The sequence below is a fragment of the Engraulis encrasicolus genome, chromosome 17, assembly GCF_034702125.1.
Source record: "Engraulis encrasicolus isolate BLACKSEA-1 chromosome 17, IST_EnEncr_1.0, whole genome shotgun sequence".
Lineage (NCBI taxonomy): Eukaryota > Metazoa > Chordata > Actinopteri > Clupeiformes > Engraulidae > Engraulis > Engraulis encrasicolus.
Window position 1 is genome coordinate 16,525,817 of NC_085873.1, and position 21,946 is coordinate 16,547,762.

Sequence of the window (21,946 nt, forward strand, 5' to 3'; positions counted from 1 at the left end):
TATATCTTGCTTAAAATAATTCGTTGGTACGCTTCGTATTAAAAGAAAACGGTAAAAACAAAAACAAAAAAACATCGAAGCACTGTCTAGTCAATGCTGCAAAAATGTCAAACAGACTAGACAGAAGAGTTCTCTGTAGCTCTACTTTTAATTCTTCGTGTGTCCACACCCTAACAATCTTCATATCGTTTACCACAGGGAAGTGTTTTCAAATCAAAGGAAAGCCAAGTAAAAGAAGGGAGAGCCTGCAGTGGATTGCACCAAGATGGAAATGGGGTTGAACTATGACATCTCATTAAATGAAAAAGACTACATTCATTTTAATTCAGGCTTATTGCCATAAGTATCGATGGCGTTTAATAATTAATTAGTTTGCTATATAGAGCTAGCTGACAAATATAAGTTTGTTCTTCGTCAGTCGTGGTGGACACCCCCATATAACGATTGGTCAAGCCCTCATTGCTTGTCAGGTGATATTTTCCCCTTCGCCATTTTGTGTGCTACTGCGCCGGGAATCTTATAAGAGAGTCGTGACTAGTCCTTTTCTTGCTGCTCTACAGAGTGTGTCGGCGTTATCTTGCTTGAAATTTCACTCAATAGGACCGTGGTCTTTGGTAGTTGAGAGAGCCCACTAAGGGACACCTGGCCTTTAAGTCTTTTTTGTAATTTTTGTACTGTGTGAGAGGAAGAATGTCTGGCGAAGGCCCTGAATACTCCCCGTTCTTTGCTGTGATGGGCGCATCAGCAGCCATGGTCTTCAGTGGTATGTATTATCAATGTGTAGTTGTTATAAAGCTTGCCACTACTTTTTGTGGTGTAATATAATCCAGTCAACATTCCTCTGCAGTTCCGAACCATGAAAGTGGATTGTTTGCTCTTTTGACTGCGTTATGTCAGTGGGTGCACTGGCAAACTGAAGTTAGCCAGGCTAGCTGCCAGTGATAACGAGTCACCTGCCACGCAAACCAGAGGGAAGCTATAATGGCCTATAGTTGGGAAAGTTAGCTGAGGTTGCTGTAAAGCCAGCGATGAACACCAACTTGGTTCGTTTGTTCACACTAAAGTGGTGCCCTTGATTGACTAAACCCCACAATAAAGTGTATGGATACCCTCTTTTGCTGACTACCAAGCCAGCTGTTGGTCTATCCTAACAAGCTGGTGGACCACCGTGGTTTGCCGACTACCTGATAGCACTTAGAGCTCTACCAGAGGGAACAATTGGGCTGGATGCGGCGCCTATTTTTCTTTTCTACAGACAGTTTGCCAAGCTAATAATAACTAGAATTATATTGAAAACCTAACAAACATGACCTGTTCTATCAAATCCACACCTTTTACCCTAACCAGCGACGAGCCAGCTGTAATGCTAGCATTAGCCTGAGTAGCAATTAAGTCGGCGTAATGGTCATCGAATACTACGCATTCGGCGAGTTATTATGCTGTTACTTGGCTGATAACACCATAGTTCTAGCTCTAATACCTACATGTTTACTGAATAGTTCTAAATGGTTGGAGTCGGATAGCCAGTCACATATACGTAGTGTACTAGTGATACTTGTGTGACGAGGTAATCTAGCCATGGAAATGTACGTGGTTGCCACTAGTGCAATAAAGTAGCTGAATAGTTTCCAAAATGATATCAAGTTGGGACTCACTCACTTGTTTGGCTGTTAAACAGCATCACATGGTTATTTATTTGAGCCCATTGCACCCACTAAATAACTGTTGGGCGTCTTTATCTCTTTTACCTGAGAAGAGGGAGTTGATTCGCCTTCCATTCCTCAACGTTGTGGTATTTTAACTTGAAGATGATGAAACAGGCTTGAGACTGGGACAGACTGGATGATTGGAATATCGGCTGCTGGCTGCTAATTGGTTTGGTTGGTTAGTTGTGACCCAGGGGGTAGGCCTTTTGTCTTCATGCATAGGCCCTATGGCTTGACAGTAGACTATTTGAACTGTATTCTCTGTCCTAGGTTATGCGTCATGGTAGGATAATAGTTTTCTGAAAATTGTTGACACTGGAATTTGGCTGTTTGAAGGGTTAAATCATGATATCCGTGTCGCCTGTTTGTAAACCCATTGTTGAGCTAGCTCTGCCTTCTGTTATGATTGCTCTGTCTGTAGATGGCCAGATTAATGCCGTTTCCTCATGTACTTGTTTCATTTGGAACTGGGGGTGGGACTTTCCCCACATACACCAGGGCCTTCTAGACAAACGGGAGGTGTGCAGTCATGCCACGAGCCAGCTGTCCACAGTCAGGTGACTAGACGTGATGTTCTGTCACATGTCATGTGACAGTAGTTCATGCAGCCTCTCACCGGCATCTGGGCTTGGTTCAGTCACCTTATTTAAACTGTTTGAAGACAATTTGAATCACAAGTATCTTCATGAGGGAAGTAACTGTTAAGTTGAGGGGTGAAAAAAAGTGGGTCTACTACTGTTGGTTAGGCACACAAGACATTGTGGTGGTTACATGCCTGTTGATGCGTACATGTGTGCTTGTGTGTGGTTGTGGCGTCCCGTGACTCACAGGTTGTTAAAATTTCCCATTGTTGAAGCAACTGATGATTGAGCTCACCAACTTAAGACTTTTACAATTTGCCTTTCAAATCTTGCATCCAACCCTACACAAGAATGATAGATTGTAAAAGAAATGTTAAAGCACTATTCTTGTCTTGTGACGGGTATGTCTTGTTCTTCAGATTCTTTGTTTTTCTTTTCTTTTTAACGTTAATTCTGAAGGGCCAAGGTAACTAACAGGAAACGGTCCACCGACTGCTGACAGTCATGTGACAACACTGACTTGAGCACAGCATGAATTCTTGGTCACTTAGTGAGGACGTGTGTTTGTGGGAAAATGTGCAGTTGTTGCAGAGAAAAGGCAGCATCAGCAGTAACTTCGACGTGTGTGTGTGTGTGATGTGTCGCCATCACCAACCCATCACTGTGCTTTTTGTAGCCGGTTGAGAAATATGGGTTTTTTTTCTCCTTGCCTCATTTTACATGCATGTCAGTTAACAGTAGAGGGTAAAAGGCAGAGCGCAGCAATAAGACCACCCTCATGAAGCAGGATTAGGATTAAATTATGGTTTCATTCCATACATAAACACGCACGCAGCCATGCTGTACAAAGTTCTCTGATATTTCCCTGATCTGCCAAGACACTTGCTCAGAAATCCCCTTCAGATACTCTCCACTACATTGGACTTAATAAAATTCGTGGTTTCGTTTTTTGCTCTATCTGAATTGTCCAAGTCTCACTATTATGCAGTTGTGGTATTACTGTAGTATCTCTGATGTAAAGTGATTCCTCTTTGCCAACAACAGATGGCTTTTTTGAAAAGCCATCAAGATGGCTTATGTCAGAAAGACAGCTTTTTAAGCACCTTTTTTGTCCATGATGAATGGGGGTGGCCTTCATGGTGCGGTGGCTTGATGGAGAGAGCGCATCACATCTTGTCAGTATCATACGAGCAGTGTGTTAAACTCCTGCAGTGTGACATGAAATCAACATCTGGATTCTCTTGGCCAAACGCTTCCCTGGGATCGTCCTGCTTACAAGCAGAGTTGGTAAATGTTGTGCCCAACCTTATCAGATTGAAAGGCCTTCCTACCAGATATGAAATTGGCTCCAATTGGCTTCGTTCCTACCAGTATTATGTCCTCACTCGCTCAGTGATAAAGTTGCGCTGATTGCGTAGGCAACTTAGAGGTTGCATGTCCAGGCAGGCAGCACATGCGAAAGCTTTGGGTGCGTTCCAATATGCGACCTTGCGTCCTCCACTTGTGCTTGTGGCCTCGTACTAGGAACATCACTGACAACAGCATTATATTTCAATATCTCGTAAAAGCTTGATTGTAAAGTCATTTTCTCATTTCAAACAGGATGGTAAATGAAGAATAGTCCCCCAAAAATGTTTTTGGCTTGGCTGACAGCAGGGAAACTTACTTGTTTTCTCCATGGAGGCGGGGCATCAGAGGCCACAAGCCCAAAGTGGAGGACAAAAGGTTGCATATTGGAATGTACCCCTTGATATTGTATGAAATGTCCTCTATGTTTTCTCTGTCGTCACCACATCTTTTAAGCCACGTGCCATTTTCATTTCCCCTGACCTGCATCCACGCGCTTCCTGCCATCGTTGTGCTGCCTTATGCTGTGTCTCAGATGGCGCACTTGTTCACTTTTGGGCACTATGTTTTAGTGTGTTATGAATACACCATACACACTAAAACATGAACACTTGAGTGCACAAGTGCAACATTTGAGATCCAGCATTAGTCTGGGATGACCAAGAGAAGTGCTGTGCTTTCCATCCTCTCCACCTAGGTTCCCAGTTCAACCATTGGCCGTACAGCTCACAGGGCCGACCTCCCCCTCCAGTCAGTCTGCTTTTTTTTTGTGGGCGTGTCGTCCTCTGACTCAGAGACTCATCTCATTACAGCCAAAGGGAAGAGCAGCGACGGCGTCCAATTGATGTATCTGCATCACGACGACGTATATTGATGTAGAGAAGTGAGGGGGGAGTGAGTCAGAGAGAGCTGGCTGGGTGGGTGGACGGATGGCTGTGTGCCATCTGCACTCTGCTAACCACGTCTCTGTCTCCACCTCCATCTCAAGCCATCTGTCACAACATCAGAGGCGATACTGCACACACACAGCCTCTTTTGAGGAAGATGGAGGATTCTAGCATATCGGGCAATAGCTGGAGATTGAATGTTGGCCTATGTTGTGCCCTTTCTGCCCTTGGCGTTTTATCACCATGTTTAGAGAAGGGATGTTAAATATCAGTGACGTGACCTCGAGATTGGCCAGCCAAATGCTGTCACTGTCCCGGCTGCTTCAATTTAGCTAATGGACGTCCGTCTTGCTGCCAAGCCCATGCTTAGCTGAGCTCAGCATTTTATTTTACGGTTAAATATAGCTGCTCCTTTTTTTGGCTAGCAGTGTATTTTTTCATCTTGTGCTGTTTGTAGATAGATAAGATATTTGTGGACATCTTGGATATCTGTGCCTCTTTTTGCGTTACCGGCCATCTGGGTTTCTCTGCTCTTGATGCAGGAGTAATAAAGAGCTGACTGGGCACACAGCACCCATCAGCCCCCTTTCTTCCTGCTGCATCCCCTCCTCCCCCATTTTTCAATCCCTCTCTCTCTCCATCTCCACTCACCCTGTCCTTCCTCCATGGTTGACGTCAGCCGCTGGCTCTCTCTCTCTCTCTGTCTCGTCTGTCTGTCTGTCTCTCTCTCTCTCTCTCTCTCTCTCTCTCTCTCTCTCTCTCTCTCTCTCTGTCTCTCTCTCCTCTCTCTCTCTCTCTCTCTCTCTCTCTCTCTCTCTCTCTCTCTCTCTCTCTCTCTCTCTCTCTCTCTCAGTCAGGGGGCCTGTGATTTAAAGCACTGCAGGCCTACTCAAACATCAGGCCAGGCTACAGGGTCCTGCTGGTGGTGGCATGGTAGGGTGGGCGAGCGGTGGGGAGGGATAGGCAAGGGGGAGGTCTTGTCTCTCAGTGCTTGACTGATGTGGAAGGCAGAAGAGGTCACAGCTGGCTCTGGTGGCCTAAGAGTAACGCTGACCTCTCTGTTGGGCTGGAAGGCACTGGCTGCGACATTTGTCATTGACCTCAGCCTGAATTTGTGTGGCTCACGGCCTGTCACCCTGTCTGCTTCCTCAAATGCCATCAGCCTTGAGGGGAACATGTGATTTCAACACGAGTGGCAGTGGGGAGGGTAAAGCTTTTGGAATTATAATGACCAGCTTGCCTACATGACAAGTGTTTCTTTTTGTCGGAATATGCTAAAATGGCATGGTAAAGGAAATGCAGCAAAAGATTGTCTCCCTTGCCAGAGTTGCATTTCTTTACTGCGTCTTTAGTAGCTAGGTGCTTTGGTTGGCATGCAGTTATCCCTTGCCAACCAGCTAAGCTGGCCCAGAGCACCTAATAACGCTCTGAAATTTGAGGAGATATTGAAAGGAGAGCGGTTTTAAGAATAGAAAACCAAGTTCTGCTACAGTCATGTTGCTGCTTTCGTGTTTTGGAGAGATAAAGCCTTATCAAGACGGCTGACTTGGCAAAGCAGTTTTCCCTGAAACTGTCAGTTAGGTGGTCATACAATGATATCCTCAACACTGATACACTTTAAGCAAGCTGCGTCTCCACTGTTGCCCCTGATTCAGCTATTAGCCTAGTAAACTAGACGAATCTGCCTAGCAGCCATTAATGCTTTTGCTTGGCGAGTTGGTCTAGCCCTGCTCAGAGCCATGGAAATAAGAGTTAGGCCAATCCCATTGGCCTTTTTGTTCCCTTTTTATACAAAGATGGCGGGTCATGTAGCCAACACACAGACCATCATTGACGTAGTTCTAAAATAGTTCAAAGACGTCAGCGTCGAACTCCAAGTGCATTTAAGGCAAATATACAATCCATTTTTTGGCGTCATCTTTGTTAGTCTCTAGTGAAAAGAAATCCGCTGCCTAGAATTATTGGAATCCATGTGAAATTGTCATCAACCGACTTCCTGTAACCCGGTTGTCACAACTCTGAGTTCCATTAGCCAGGTCACGCCCTCCTAGTGACGCAACACCTTCAGTGTTGCTACTAGTCAGGCCAGAAGCAATACAAACATTGTTTATGGGCTCCAGAGAAATCGGGAACTCCTCCCAATTTGTCAGGAAGCAAACAAAAAGTAGCAAACCAAGGCAGTCAAATCAACCATGCCATTTGGGAAATGTTAATTGTTATGCTCTTGGTCCTACCAATTCAGGCTGGAATTCCATGGCTCTGGTCCTGCTCACCTCAACAGGCCCTGGCCCAGGCCCACCAATCACAACACAAGGTTTTCATCCCCCTCTGTCTGAATCTTTTGGGCAGACTTTGGCAGGACTGGAGACAGCAGAATGGCTGAGACTAGAAAACGGCTGTTTGATTGGTTATAGTGTTGGACAAGGCAGTGCAGAGGCCACAATGGTTTGTTCCCACCCACCCACAGCCCTCAGCTGTCTGAATGGAGTGGTTCCAGACGAGTATGTTCATGTTTTTCTTGCTCGCCAGTCGCCAGGCTAGGCACTAGGCAGCCATAGTTGGTTATGAGAAACAAGAATTTCTTTGCTCTCTCTTCCCCTGTGCGAAGACCCACTCAGCACTTTGTCTTCCTCTTTTTAATTAACTGAAACGGAAAACCCTCAGGCTTTACTCTGGAGCACTTCTTCAGCTTGTCTGGCTCTCGTACTCCTTCCGTTCCATTCCTCCTGAATGATGTTGTTGTAGTTGGGGCCCGATCGATCTGTGTGGTCTGTTAACGTGTTGTGCTCAAGTGCTCTCCCTGGATTTCCTTTGATGCATGAAACCAATGCCCTGACTATTTCTCCCTCTGTCTTGCTCGGTCATGGTTCAATCTCTCTTACTCTGCCTTGATTACGGGTAATGGTACTTTATCCGTTGTGCATATGTAATCATCTTGATCTGCCCTGAGAATTAAAAGGCAGCAGTCTTAAATTCTTTGTCTGTCCAAAAAAATGCCTATTTTTCATCATTGTTTTAGAAGCGTAACGTGAAATTGTACCTGTCCATGGTCACATTTTCTTCATTAGAAATAACTTTAATACATTTCTCTCTCTCTCTCCCTTTCCAGCGCTGGGCGCGGCGTACGGCACGGCAAAGAGTGGCACGGGTATCGCTGCCATGTCGGTGATGCGGCCGGAGCTGATCATGAAGTCCATCATCCCCGTGGTCATGGCGGGTATCATAGCCATCTACGGCCTGGTGGTGGCCGTGCTCATCGCCAACAACATCACGGAGAAGGCTCCCCTATACAAGTCAGTCACCATTATCTCTTTAGATAAAACAAACAAAGTCAGCTTCAACCAGGATTTTTCTGCTCCCATTTTTTTTAAATGACGTTTCGGTTGAAAACCTAGAAAAGACCTGGTTGAAGTAGACTTTATTATTTTCCTTTTTATCTGGTCATTCGGTTGTCATGTTCCCAGGTCGGATATTTGGATGTGCAGGCCTCAAAATTACCCCTTCAACGATTGTTTATTCAGCTCTGTCCAAACCTCCAATTTCCATAAAAATGCCAGGCAACCTCTTTTTCTGTAACTGTAGTATCAGAGTTTCTCTGTCTTGTATTGGTTTCCATCAACAGCAGCTTGGTCTATTATCTATGTAACTATTTAAGGTCCCAAAAGGGGAGTCTTTTGACTTGTCTTGCCCTTGAAAAATAAAGCCATAACATGCCATGTGCTGTATTAAAACTACCCTCTATAAGTGAGCGCCAAAGATGGATAAGTCTACTTGCTGTGACATCCACAGTCTATTCTATTGAAATGAGTTCCCCAATCGCTGCCATCTTTGTAGCCAGTGGAGTAAGGCTGTTTGAATGAACATCAGTTTAGTCCAAGGCGACAAATCATACTGTAGGTGCTGGTAATGTAATGTCTTAATTGATGCTGTGAAAAAAGTAGATATAACTCTGTAGTAAGATGGTGCTACCCTGTATTAACACACGCCAAAGGACTCAACATGCATTTAGTGCATCTATGAACAAGTGAGTATGTTTCTCACTCCTAGTATTGGTTTCCATCAACTGAGTTATTTAGTCTTGTTGACGCAGTTACAGTTAGCCTAGACATCTAGATGCCCATAGCGACCACAGATTGACTTTGCTCCCAGGGGCAGTCTAGCCACCCCTGGTCACTTTGCGAGGCTGAAAATCCAAAGACGACAGGGCCAATCAAATTGTGAGGAGCATGATGGGGGCCGGGCTACCTAGTGACGACAGAATCATACAAAACTTTCTAAGAAACATGGCGGCAGTCCGTACTACTTCCAACATGGACAGTTTTGCTTAATTTGGCTTGACACAAATAGGTCATTCCACGTTACCATTTGACCACTGTTTGATCACAATACTAGTACTTTACGATAATAGTACTGCGCTGAAACCCATACCCACAGGTGTCAACTGTGTGTGTAGAAAGAGACCACAGCTGGTTTCGTAGGGTTAGCCACAGAGGTCAAGGCCAAGCACTCACTTTCTTCTCTCTGTGTGTGTGTGTGTGTGTGTGTGTGTGTGTGTGTGTGTGTGTGTGTGTGTGTGTGTGTGTGTGTGTGTGTGTGTGTGTGTGTGTGTGTGTGTGTGTGTGTGTGTGTGTGTGTGTGTGCGTGTGTGTGTGTGTGTGTGTGTGTGTGTGTGTGTGTGTGTAGGAGCTTCCTGCACCTGGGCGCAGGGCTGAGCGTGGGCCTGAGCGGGCTGGCTGCGGGCTTTGCCATCGGCATCGTGGGCGACGCGGGAGTCAGGGGGACGGCTCAGCAGCCCCGCCTCTTCGTTGGCATGATCCTCATTCTGATTTTCGCTGAAGTTCTGGGACTCTACGGCCTCATCGTGGCCCTTATCCTGTCCACCAAAGCATAAACTTCCACCTTCCAACCACGCTTTGCAGAAGGAATGGGATGGAAAGCACCGGGCAAAAAAAAAAGAAATCTGGGAGGGACTGTGGAATGGGCGAGGGAAGTCTGAAGCCTAAATAACTATAAAAAAAAGGAAAATCAAACATGAGATTTAAAAAAAAATCTAGATATTTAAAGATATAAACACAAAGCTCCGTGAGAAATATGGTCTTTCAATGTGTACAGTTGTCTTGATTTGATAGTTGACTTCCTGTAAATGCGCAATGTAGTGATTCTTGTCTGTCCTGTGTGTGTAAAAACAAAACAAAAAGAAAAGAAATGGATGATTCTCCTCTCTTCCGCTAACCCCCCCCCTTCTCTCTCATTCCTCTGTCCCTATAGCAGCCAGGCGCTGAAAGTTCAGAGCTGTGTCTTTGATTGTGGCAGCCTGACAGCTTGGTGCCTGGTGGCTTCCATCTTCTTTCTTGTGGTCTTTCTCCTGTGCCAGAGGGGCCTTATTAGTTGCTCCATGCTATAAGAGACGAGGCCTCCTCTCTGCGAGGGGAACGTCGCTTTAGTAAAACTGATATTAATGGTCTTATCTGTATGTGGATGATATGAAATGAATTGTATGGAGTATTTTTTTTCTTTTTTGGTAATTGTTTTATTTTTTTCACTGATTTATTTTTTTATTTATAAGGTAATGAACATTTGTGTACAAATGGAGCGATAATACTATTCGGAAATCCCCTTAGTACATATTCTGTATACATATATACAAAGATCTACATATGATTGATGACTTAGTTAGCAGACTGCACTGTGGGTTAAGTGTGTTACAGTGACTGGACATCTTTATGGTTGTGTATAATGGTTCTACTGGGATTGCCTCTGCTGTGTGTGTCTGTCAGACTGGGAGTGTGTAAGTTCGATGTGTATCTGTGTATTGACTTTCTCGCACACGTGTGTTTTCTCCTTTAGTAACTGCTGTCTGGTTGTATATTAAAGGTGTGTGTGTGTGCCCTGTTGTGGCTCTCACAAGTCCAATTTCCAAAGAGTCTCCATCTTATTCTGTTTTGCACGCAAGTGACGCTGTGGAGTAAAATGTAATGTGGAAGCCAGTACCTATCTTAGTATTTTTTTTTTGTACGACTTCTGTTTTCCACCTACAATCTGTAACGGGGAGTATTCTAGGAACCTTGCTAAATTATATTTTGGGTTAAGTCAACCTTGAGGTAGTGGTTAATCATCTATTACAAGAGCCGGGGGTCATTATTTTCTTTACCAAATGACAACTGTTGGCTATCTTAGCAGATTCACCACTTCATGCAGGTAACCTTGCAAGGTTTATCACTTAACCATGCTCTTGGAATACTCCAGGGTCTACTTTGGAATGCTGTGGCCTATCCAACGATTGATTCTCAGTACACTACACATAACTGACAGGCCATGTCCTTTAAATTTTGCAATGTTGATTCTACACCATATAATTTAAATGTATCGACTTGTATTCTCAATCTTGTAGGAAGGACAAGTCTAATTTTTCAGATGTTACAATTTGTGAGTTATATGTTGCTACAGACACCTGTGTGTTGCTGTATAATCTTTGTCATTTACTTCTTGCCTATGGGGTTGTTCTAGTATGACTGGAGATTTGTACTGGGGCTGGTTTGAGTGTAAAATGTTTTCCTACATTTGGGCAAGAGAATAGTTTCACCACTACGCTCTCATTCTAGACAGAAGGCTGTTTCAAGAACTAGCTACTTCAAATCAAACCACATTTAGACCGCCTTCACAGCTTGTGGGAAGTGTGAAATCTGTGGTTCCTTATTCCAGTAGTGTGGGGTTGGAGATTAATAATTAAAATATTAAAGCTCCAGCAAGCTGTCAGATGCTGTAATTCCAGTTGTTTGTGTACCACTCATTAGGTGTCAGAAAGGGGGATGCAGTGGTGCATTTGCATCCCCACTTTTGGGCTCCCTAAATGAGGCATTCTCAACATTTACTACAAACGTATGGAGTGCAGCAGCAGCAATATTAAGACATAAATAATGAAGGAGGGGAAATGCACCACCACTTTAAAACTCGTTATGTCTTCCTTGACCATTCTTTGCCTTCAGCAAAAACGACATAATTTTGCATTTTAAAAAAAGGGGTTGCTTTGACATTGTGCTGTCGGAGGAAAAAGCTCAGTCGCCCTGACCACAGCATCTCAAGGAAGACGCCGCACCAGCTCATGAAATGGAACAAACCAGAATTATTTACAAAAAACTTTAATTTAAAAACCCAAAATACAAGCAGAAATATATTACACCTGCACAGAGAAGTGATTATGAGACAATGTAACTACAATGTAACTGAAGCAGTCAACTCAGTTGTCCTGTAGCTTTGTCAGTAATGTGGTTGCAATAGCATTGATGGAACTGAAGGTGGCGCTATCTGGGAACGCCTCAAGGAAGTCTGTGCCCTCCTCAAGAGAGCGGGTCAGCAACGGATCCAATGGCACGGCACCTGGAACAACAAACATTACGGTAAATAATATTTAGTAGTACCATTGTAAATTATGTATTTAATGTGCACGGTACACAGAATGTGTGAATGGGTCCACTAGAATACACTTAAACCGTAGAGTTCATTGACAATGGTTTGTTCAATTTTGTACTGTACCTACAATGCAAATACAATGCAGTTTACAGTGAAAACAGAATTACATTCCAGTAATGTAATTTAAATAGCTATTACATTAGGCCCAAGTGTTTTCTCTAAACTAAGATATACTGAATCTAATCTATCATGTGGCAATGATTTAAATGTGGACAATTGGTTACGGATGGATGGATTTATTATAAGTCCAGTGTAAAAGGAACAATAAGATAATCCTGTAACGGTTTCTATTACTACTGTTGACACTTCACTCCATGCAACCGGCAGTAAGCAGCTGATCAGTATTTATTAGTGATGGCCAATTGATCATGCCGTCTGTCCTGCCATCATGGGAGATCACCCTGTTGTCTGCAGACCCAGAAGGGATGGTTAAACGTCACCTCATTACCGCATGTTAAATCATGGTGTTTCCTGCCAAATGGGGCTGCTTAGGAAAGCCGTCTGTCTGCGGATAATAAAAGGGCATTCTGCACATTTGGGCCCATAGAAATCACCAGAATTTAGTCCAAATTTAATTTAGTGCTTTCAAGTGGATTTTCAGCATTTATTGGGCTGGAAATCATCAGTCTCATCTGGCAACCCTGGCCCCAGCAGAGTAGGACACATCAGTTCTCTGAAAAGCGTGGCTGACCTTTACGTTTCTGGATGACAGCAGTATTGTATGCCAACTAGTGTTGCAGACAACAACATTTGAAGACCTTATATGTGTCCAAGGGTCTCTCCTGCCTAAAAAAAGGTTTAGGCTGGATATAAACATCAGTATTATTGCTGTGTAATGCAGTTTAGTGGGCCTGCACTGACACCTGCTGGTATAAATAGGCACTGCAGCAGCAGAACAGGTTCTTACCCAAAAACTCAGATTCTGTCAATTTTGCCAGTTCTTCACCCCCACCTTTAGAAAATATATTACTGCACTCCTAGAGAGAGAGAGAGAAACACAGAAACATTAGCTTCATTGATTTGGTATTTACGGTGATGCAAAAAAGGGGCAGTTTTGGGACAGGTTTTTATCTGCGCAATGATATTTCAAATACCGGTATACACAATGTTAAGGTGCTGTTGTGTCTGTCTGGGCCTTACCATATTTCCTGTGAAGCTACTAACTTTGTGTCATGTGTCCCACATGATCCCCCTCTGTGTCTGTATGTGTGTGTAAATGCGCATTTGTGTGTGTGCACGCCAGTGTTGTTTCCCACTCCCTCGTGTGTCTTCGAATTGTGAGTGTGTCAATCAGTTTTTGGATGGGTTTTGTTTGGGGGGGGAAGTGTTTTTATGGTTTGCTAAATGGATATGCATGAAGGTGTGTGTGCGCGCGCGTGTGTGTGTGTGTGCAAGGTGTGATAAAGTTCCAATATGGTGAAATGACTAGGGGGCAGAGAGATACTACATGTTTGTTTAAGGCTGGCGAATCCTATTACTTTCCACAGCTGCGTGCGTGCGTGCGTGCACTCACAGAGCAGTGTGGACAGACAAAGCCGCTCATGTTTTCCACAAGGCCGAGGATGCGTATACCAGTCTTCTTGCAAAAGGTAATCTCACGCCGAACATCACCAGTTGACACGGCCTGCAAACACACACACACACACACACACACACACACACACACACACACACACACACACACACACACACACACGCACACACGCACACACATTGATGCTTCATCCTGTACCTGCAGTACGCAAAGAAGTCATATGAGCATTCTGTATATGCAGTACAACAGTTTGCATGTCATGCGAGTGAGATGCCAACTAGCAGAGTGTGGAGTGGGACGTTCGTAAACCTCCGTCCCTCCCGAAGCCTAATACAGTATCGGTAGCACTGAGCGATCGGTCTGGACCTTTAGCTCAGCAGTATTGTGTTGTGCCTCCCATGCCTGAACTGGAGCGTTGACTGGTAGGTGGCGGGGTCGAGTCCCAAGTGCCGAAATATTGCAAATCACTTCAGTTACATGAAAGAAAGCGAAAGCCCATTTGGAAACTCCAACTCCCATTGTCATTGTGACACAGCACTCCACAGCACACAAGTGAACACTGCACATAACGAAATTGCATTTATGCCTCACCCGTACAAGGCGGCAGGCAGCCCTCAGTGGCACCCCATGGGGAGCAGTGCGGTGGGACGGTACCATGCTCAGGGTACCTCAGTCATGGAGGAGGATGGGGGAGAGCACTGGTTAATTACTCCCCCACCAACCTGGCGGGTCGGGAGTCGAACCGGCAACCTCTGGGATGCAAGTCTGACGCCCTAACCGCTCACCCATGACTGCCCTGACTACATGAGTCATAGTTAACAGGGCTCTAAATTAACAACAAAGACGCTAAAGAGAAGACAGTTTGCTGATGTCATAAGTAGTTCATAGTACGGTATGGCCACGAGCAGAGTCACTTTCTTCTACAGACAGTACCAGTGGCATGGTAACTGCAATGCCACTACCGCCAGGACTGGAGTGTGGAACAGGTCATAGGACACCGTGAATTTTTGACAGCCGTCTTTAATTATCCCCCGCTGAACAACTGCTTTAGTTAATTTGGCCACAAACTGAGCATTGACAACCGCACATCCTCTTTTTGACCAGGGCCGGAACTCGCAGTAGCCGCTCGCACCCACAATGCAATTAAAATTCCAGACATCCAGAGTGATTTTGCGGAGTTTCCGGTGTCACATTTCTTTTATCCATCATGCTATCGCACCCACTGCCCATGCGCACCGTCTCCTCAGGCTCCACCCCCATACTACACCTTGGCCAAAGCATTTTCCAGCCAGTAATAGTTCTTTTCCAATATAAGTTCTTTGATTAACAGCAGCCAACCACCCAAATGCTGGTAAAATTTCAGTTTGGCTGGTAGAAAAGAAAACTTCATAGCCACTTTGACCCATTAGTGAGTGGGTAATTCTCAACGTGAAGTGTCCTAGCCTTGCTAGAATGAGTAATGTCCATTGGCGCCTGATATAGGGAGGCAAACAATTAATCGGTTAATCGACTTTAATCAATTAATGAGTTAATCAATTAAAAAACATCAATCGTGATTTATCGCCAAATCGACTTACAAGAGACCCAGGTAAAATTGGCATGTGAAGAGTGGTGTGTGTGAATAGGGGTGTGAATAGTGGGAATATTTAAATCATCTTTGGATTAAAGAATTGAAATAGAATTCATTTTAATGTAGTATTTTATCAACATTTTTAATTAAAATTTAAAAATGTTATAGTTTTTTTTTCAGGAAACATTGAGATTTCACTTTGAGAAATACTGAGTGTGTGTTTGGCTTAGCCTGGCGAGCCAGACCCGTACAGCAAAAAGCTGTACGTGTGACTATCTGGTTCTGTAAAATGCTCAAATTAGCTTACCGAGCTAGCTTAAAACATTGAATGATAAAATGGTAATGTGTAGGTCTTAGTGATCTATTTGTCCGATGAGTTCATGGTGTATTTTTACATCAATCCGTGTCAGCCACGAAATGTATTATCATCCAGGTTTTTTAAATTAAGTAAAAACTTTCGTGCTGTAAGTAGCACGGACGGCCGCCATGTTTCCTCTTACAAAGTTTTCTGTGTTTACTAGGTAGCCCGGCCCCCGATCTCGCTCCTCGTGATTTGATTGGCCCTGTCATCGGATAACGTTCAGCCTCGCAAAACGACCGGGGTCCGCTAGACTGCCCCCGGGAGCAAATTCAATTTGCGGTCGCTAGGGGCGTCTAGATTTCTAGGCTATGTTTGGCTGGTAAGATTAATATCTACTAGCCATTTTGGCTGGTAATGAAAAAAGTTAATTTAGAGCCCTAATAGTTAATATAATATAATAATATATAATGTACCTGAGGGGTGGTGACCAGCACGGCTCCATCGACTCTGTGTTTGCGGAGGTTCTCTAGCACGGCCAGGTGCTCGTCTGACGTCCCAGGGGGTGTGTCCACCAGGAGGACGTCCAGCTCCCCCCACGCCACGTCGCTCACAAACTGACCTATGAGAGCTGGAGGAAATACCCAGAGGTCAGCGGAGTATTCCAAAAACCTGACTCAGTAGTAAACCAGGATAAGTTAACCTTGAGGTAGTGGTAAATCATCTAATAGAAGAGTCCTCATTTTCTTATCTAAATGACACCTGTGGGCTATATATTCGCAGGTTTACCACTTCCAGTAGGTTACCTACGCCCGGTTTAGCCACAGAGGCTGATGCCAATGCTGGGATCACAAAAATCTGCTTTCTGTTCCATTCACTTCACATTGGATGAGGTCATGTGCTGCTGCACTGAATTGGGGTCGAGAAATGTTTAACTTTTGAGTTGACATGAGAAATTAAGAAATGTTGAACTTTTGAGTTGACATGAGAAATTGTTTTGCAGTCACCAATTGTTTTGCTGTCATCTGCTATTTTTTTTTCAAAAGCCGTGTTGAATGGAGCTTCATTGGCTCATGCCTTTTGACAGCACCTCTGTCAAACACGAACACCATTGTGCATCTGCAAACATGCGTGTGTAGACAATGTTAAGCCTACGTAAGCAGGATAGTTTTCCCAAGGGAGCATGTGGGAGGAACTGTCCCAGTAGTTACTTCATGGTCTACTTGCCGATTCAGGTGCTACCGTCTATCGAATGCAAATTGCTTGGTTCAGGCCCTGCCGTGGCCAAAAGGTAGGGCACTCGTCTACCATGGGGCTGACCCGGGTTCTATTCCCAGCCCAGATCCTTTGCCGGCCCTTCCCCGTCTCTCTCCCCTCTCGCTTCCTGTCACCATCTTCACTGTCCTGTCATAAATTAAGTCAAAAACACCAAATATACTTTTAAAAAACTAATTGCTTAGTTCTAACTGCAAGGTGATTGACTCCTCTAAGTGTCTGAATGGCTGTGCCATCTGAGAATCATCTGGCCAAACTAATGGTAAGAACAAACAATGGATGGTAGACTACTGGATTTCAGTTTCTGAAGCTGAAAGATTTCCCTGTTGTTGTTAATACTGTACACATTACTTTTGGTGAAATGTGCCCTGAATGGCACTTAATGCCATGTGTTCCTCTGTGAGAGAATTAATGTGAAGTGAAAGTGAAAAGTGAAAGCCCAACTGGGAAACTCCCATTGTCATTGTGACACAGCACACAAGTGAACACTGCACACAACAAAATTGTATTTATGCCTCACGCGTGCAAGGGGGCTGCCCCCCATAGGAAGCAGTGTGGCGGTACGGTGACATGCTCAGGGTAGGCTATATCCTCAGTCATGGGGGAGAGCACTGGTTAATTACTCCTCCACCAACCTGGTGGGTCGGGTATCGAACCGGCAACCTTTGGGCTACAAGTCTGATGCCCTAACCACTTACCTATGACTGCCCTTTGTGGCACGAACGGCATTAATATAATGCCTAATGTGGCATCTGTGCCAAGTCTGTACTGTGTGCGTTTTGCTTAAAAGCTGCGTGCATTTGGGTGAGTGCTGATTGCCACCTGTCTTCTTGGGACCCCTCCACACAACAGCCTCGTCGGGATGCTCCAGCAGGAAGCCGATGGACATGAGGGCGAGGGTCTGCTGCGCGTCTGCATACACGGGCACCCATCCCGTCTCGCACTGGTGCACCTCCGGCCGACACACACGCAACATTTTCGGAATACTTGGTCCACACAGATCCACATCCAGTATGCCCACCTACGACAAACAGACATGTAGCCTCGTGTCAACTAAGCCCGACCCTCTGGTCAAAGGCAAGCACCATTCTGCCAACAGGTAAGTTACACAATATTTAAACTAGTTTATATTATCTCTACACCAACGACCGATTGTACCTTCTTGCCAGCGTGTCGGAAGGCCAGAGCAAGTTCCGTGGTGATGGTGCTTTTACCGACACCTCCTTTTCCTGACAGGACAAGGATGACCCGTCGGACCTGGGAAAGGTTTGTGCGATCTGGAATAGAGTGATGACAATCAACCCTGTTGCGTTGAAATGAAATACACTGAAATAAACATATCAATGATAACGTGGCGATGGAGGGGAAACATTATGCTTTGCTTTCGTGTTGTTTTGCATGATGCACTCCACTACGGGGCTTGTCAATAGAACTCTATTATGTCTGGTGTCTTACACAGTCCAAAGAGGTGCGATGTGATATGTATCTGCATTTTAAAAGAAAGTATTAGATTGAGTAATACAAACTTACCACTATTTTCATCCATGCTGACACACGGATCAAAGTTTTCTTCCTTATTCTTGTGCGTCACTTCCAATCGTTATCCACTCAGGGAACCACTAACGGGGAAAGACCCGCCCTATACTACTGATAGCCAATGAAAGTCAACCTTTTTGTATCTTTCGTGAGCTCATTGGATATTTCGAGAGCGCATACACAGCCAAACAGCGCCACACTGTGACAACTCATCAACTCATAATAGATTGGCTTATTTAGGCCTATTTAGAACTACTAGGCTTGCCCATCATATTCTTTTTCTAACCTTATAACAGAGACTCACACTAAACACCATTGGCCATATGGTTAATGCTCTTCTCAAAGGCATTTTTTTTGTTAAATAAGCATTCTGCCAACTAATCTCCAAATTTGATTAATGTAATTAATGTAATTAAATAGAACACAGCTTTCTCAACATGCACTATCTTTACCCACATTTACCCACTAACATTAGATAGATAGGCTATTTGACTCAAAATAAAATACTTCTGTCAAACAATAGCTCTTGTTTTCTCTTCAAAAAGATACATGCAGTCAACCAAAGAACACCAGGTTTCAAAATACTTAACATCACTGCAAAAACCTGCATGAACTTTTTACATTTCACCAGTAGGCCTATTTGCAATCAAAGCATGCAATCAATTGTATTCACACACTAAGTACTTTGTTGTTAAAACCCCTTGCTATTTTTGAGTGTTTGTGAGGTTTTGCACAATGTCTACTTAAATGGTTCCTGTGCCTGCACACTTTGACCTATCATGAAGTGGCTGGTATCATTTGAAAGTAGAGACTCTGTAGAATCCACAGGAAGTGACAGGAAGATGTTGTGATGTACTGCCAAGGACTTACAGGGGTTTGAACATCTTTTTTTCTGACAGGCGGTTTTAGAAACTCTTGGAAATTACTACATTTCAGCAGTTTAGCCGATACATTTTGCCTTGGAAACAAATTTGATACTTACTCACAGGTCTACAGAAGCTGTTTGTCAAAGGGGATCTTTTTACAGCTATATATGACCTTTCCCAAGACAATTATGTGTGGATATGCACATGCGTTTTGCCATGTGTTTTATTGTAGACCTTTTGATTAGTCAAAATGCACCCCACAAATAAGGTCTCACTGTTCAAGAACATTTTGAGCTAGAAGCCTCATGATGGTCTCAAATGAAAGCTTACCCCTTTAGGTGTTCTACAATCATCTGACTTAGTTGGGTATGCCTTTTGGGTAGTATTACAGAGATGTTACTGTACTGTACTGCACGGCACGGTACTGTACACTATATGTACAGTAAAAACATGGGAAGAAAGGGGCATTCTTGAGCAGATTTGAGATTCCCTGGGTGAAGTCCCTGGGTGTAACACAGAAGAGCTATATGACTATTTTGAAAACCTGGACTCTAGACTATCATCCAGAGTTTCTAGCTCTTGCTTTGAGGGAGCTGCAGTCATTCAAAGCAAATGACCCAACACAAAGCTGCGTAAAACAGGACCTGCCTACTTCTCTTCTAAGGCTTGTCTTTCAGGGCAGGAATGTCACAGAGCCACTCCAGTGGTATCCACGTAATCAGCGGGGTCTGGGAATCATGTGGAATACCATTGATCATATGAAATATATGGAAGTGTAGGCAAAAACAGCACAATTCTTGAGGAGAAAAAATGTGATAGTTTTTTTTCACAATAAAGTGGTTTAATTTGAGTGGAGTTGTAGAACTTGTGGTTGAAATACATACAGAGAATACACTTTCATAAACGTTGTATTGTAACAGACATTTTGAGACCATGGGGATAAGGATATGTTCATGTTTGGATGTCCACTCATCCTAGGAAGGAAGGGAGACATCAGGCGGGGGGTGCTTGGGAGGGTCAAATTTGAAAGGTGACATTGTGTAATAAATTGATAATAATGCACATAAAATATGTTCAAATCCCTGTATAGTAGTGCTAGGTGTGTTCCTGAGGGTCTAAGCTTTCCAATGATATATAATGTTCCTGGGTTTATTACACCACCTGGATTATAAACAATTGCGGAATGAAGATCAAGTTGAAGTTTAAAGTCATTCGGGTCGCCGCCGGGTCGCCTTACAGTCAAGGGGTGAATTATCCGTATGTTCTTATTCATTAAAAAACATTATGGTAGGAAACAGACACGTTTTTACTGTTTACAGGGAAGTAAAATGGTTATAGAAACAAGGTTAGAGAAAACTTGTAAGTATTGCTCCGCAAAATATCCAACAAGTATTCCGAAGAACACATAAAGAATTAAAGGGACAGAAGCACACACGGCTAAATCAAGACAGGACATTTCTTTGTAGGCTATTCTACCGTTTTTGGATGCTGTGCTTCTGTTTTTGGCACACTGTGTAAGTATTGGCAAATAAAGCATTAAAGTATGAGTATGAGTATTGGCAATTGACTTGAGGCATTAAAGTAAACGATGCTGCTGTGGTTATTAATGTTAGGCTAATTGTAGAAATGCATTCATTGAAGGCATATTGGTATTGTGAGCTGTAATAGATAACATAATTTTTAACCATGACATACGTATGTCTATATAGGCTACAATTCACAATTCAAATGATTTATCTTTCCTTATTCACATCTGTATTGAATTTGGCTGTTGCAATGGTGTTTTCTCTACAAAGTCTTACAAATAGATTCATGGTGGTGCCTGATGGTGGTTTTAGTAATGAATGAGGGTACCTCGTTTTAGTCATAGCCGAGTGATGTAAGGTATTAATTAGTCCTAGTTGGCAGTAACTTGATTAAACCTGATGTTAAAAAATGTGATATTGACCATGAGTGAAGGGCCCTCTCCTTACAAAAGCAAATATAACCAGTGCTAGGGACTATATTGACCTCAGCCAGGTGACCTGGACAATGCCCTGTTCACTGACGAGTTGGATCTACTTGTAGGCCTACAGAAATGATAGCAGTCAGTATTGCTGGAGAAGGAGAGGTGAGTGAGAGCGGAACATTAGTAACCCTTCCTCCCAAAGCCTCATACAGTATCAGTAGAGCTGAGCTATCGGACTGGGCCTTAAGCTCAGCAGTATTGTGCTGTACCTCCCACACCTGGACTGGAGCATTGGATAAGGAGCCCTATCTCACGCCTTTCGTAAAGTCTTCACAAAAAGAATAGCCTATGTTAATTTTCGTGGTGCATTCACGTTATTGCCCGCCTTTCGTAAAGTCTTCACGAAAATAATAGATTAATTTTCACGCTGCCTATTCACTTGAATTGCCCCACTGCTGCTATGGTTATCCAAACGTCTGCAGGGGCGGGGAGGGGGTGCTGACAGAACACTGCTGATACACTCGGGACTCACTAATTCGACGCCCTTTCGGTACTTACGCCTTATGTCCCCTAAACCTAAACCTAACCCTAACCTTAACCCTACTTAACCCTAAACCTAACCCTAACCTTAACCCTAACCTTAACCCTAAACCTAACCCTAAATTGCTTGTTTGAAATGTTTGATGGCTACCGAAAGGGCATCAAACTAGTGGGTCGCTAGGCAACAGTCGGGCAATTCAAGTGAAGGCAGCGTGAAAAGTAATCTATTATTTTCGTGAAGACTTTACGAAAGGCGGGCAATAACGTGAATGCACCACGAAAATTAATATATTATTTTCGTGAAGACTTTACGAAATGAGTGAGATACGGTTGGAGCTAAGAGGTGGTGGGTTTGAGCCCCGAGTGGTGTCATGACCCAGATGGCAAT

At 43.9% G+C, this 21,946-nt stretch overlaps 2 protein-coding genes across 2 annotated transcripts; one reads left to right on the forward strand and one right to left on the reverse strand.

The window, feature by feature from the left end:
• Positions 1–479: 479 nt before the first annotated feature.
• atp6v0cb (ATPase H+ transporting V0 subunit cb) lies at positions 480–10,442 on the forward strand. The gene is made up of 3 exons (XM_063221871.1): positions 480–763; positions 7,631–7,814; positions 9,205–10,442. The coding sequence occupies exons 1-3, from the start codon at positions 691–693 to the stop codon at positions 9,410–9,412; spliced, it is 465 nt and encodes a 154-aa protein (XP_063077941.1). The 5' UTR covers positions 480–690; the 3' UTR covers positions 9,413–10,442.
• Positions 10,443–11,644: 1,202 nt separating this feature from the next.
• Positions 11,645–18,317, reverse strand: nubp2 (nucleotide binding protein 2 (MinD homolog, E. coli)). Its single transcript, XM_063221180.1, has 7 exons — positions 18,199–18,317; positions 17,827–17,945; positions 17,491–17,689; positions 15,870–16,024; positions 13,505–13,615; positions 12,899–12,968; positions 11,645–11,898 (listed from the first exon to the last, which is right to left on the reverse strand). Exons 1-7 carry the CDS (start codon positions 18,212–18,214, stop codon positions 11,759–11,761), a joined length of 810 nt encoding a protein of 269 aa, XP_063077250.1. The 5' UTR covers positions 18,215–18,317; the 3' UTR covers positions 11,645–11,758.
• Positions 18,318–21,946: the final 3,629 nt, after the last annotated feature.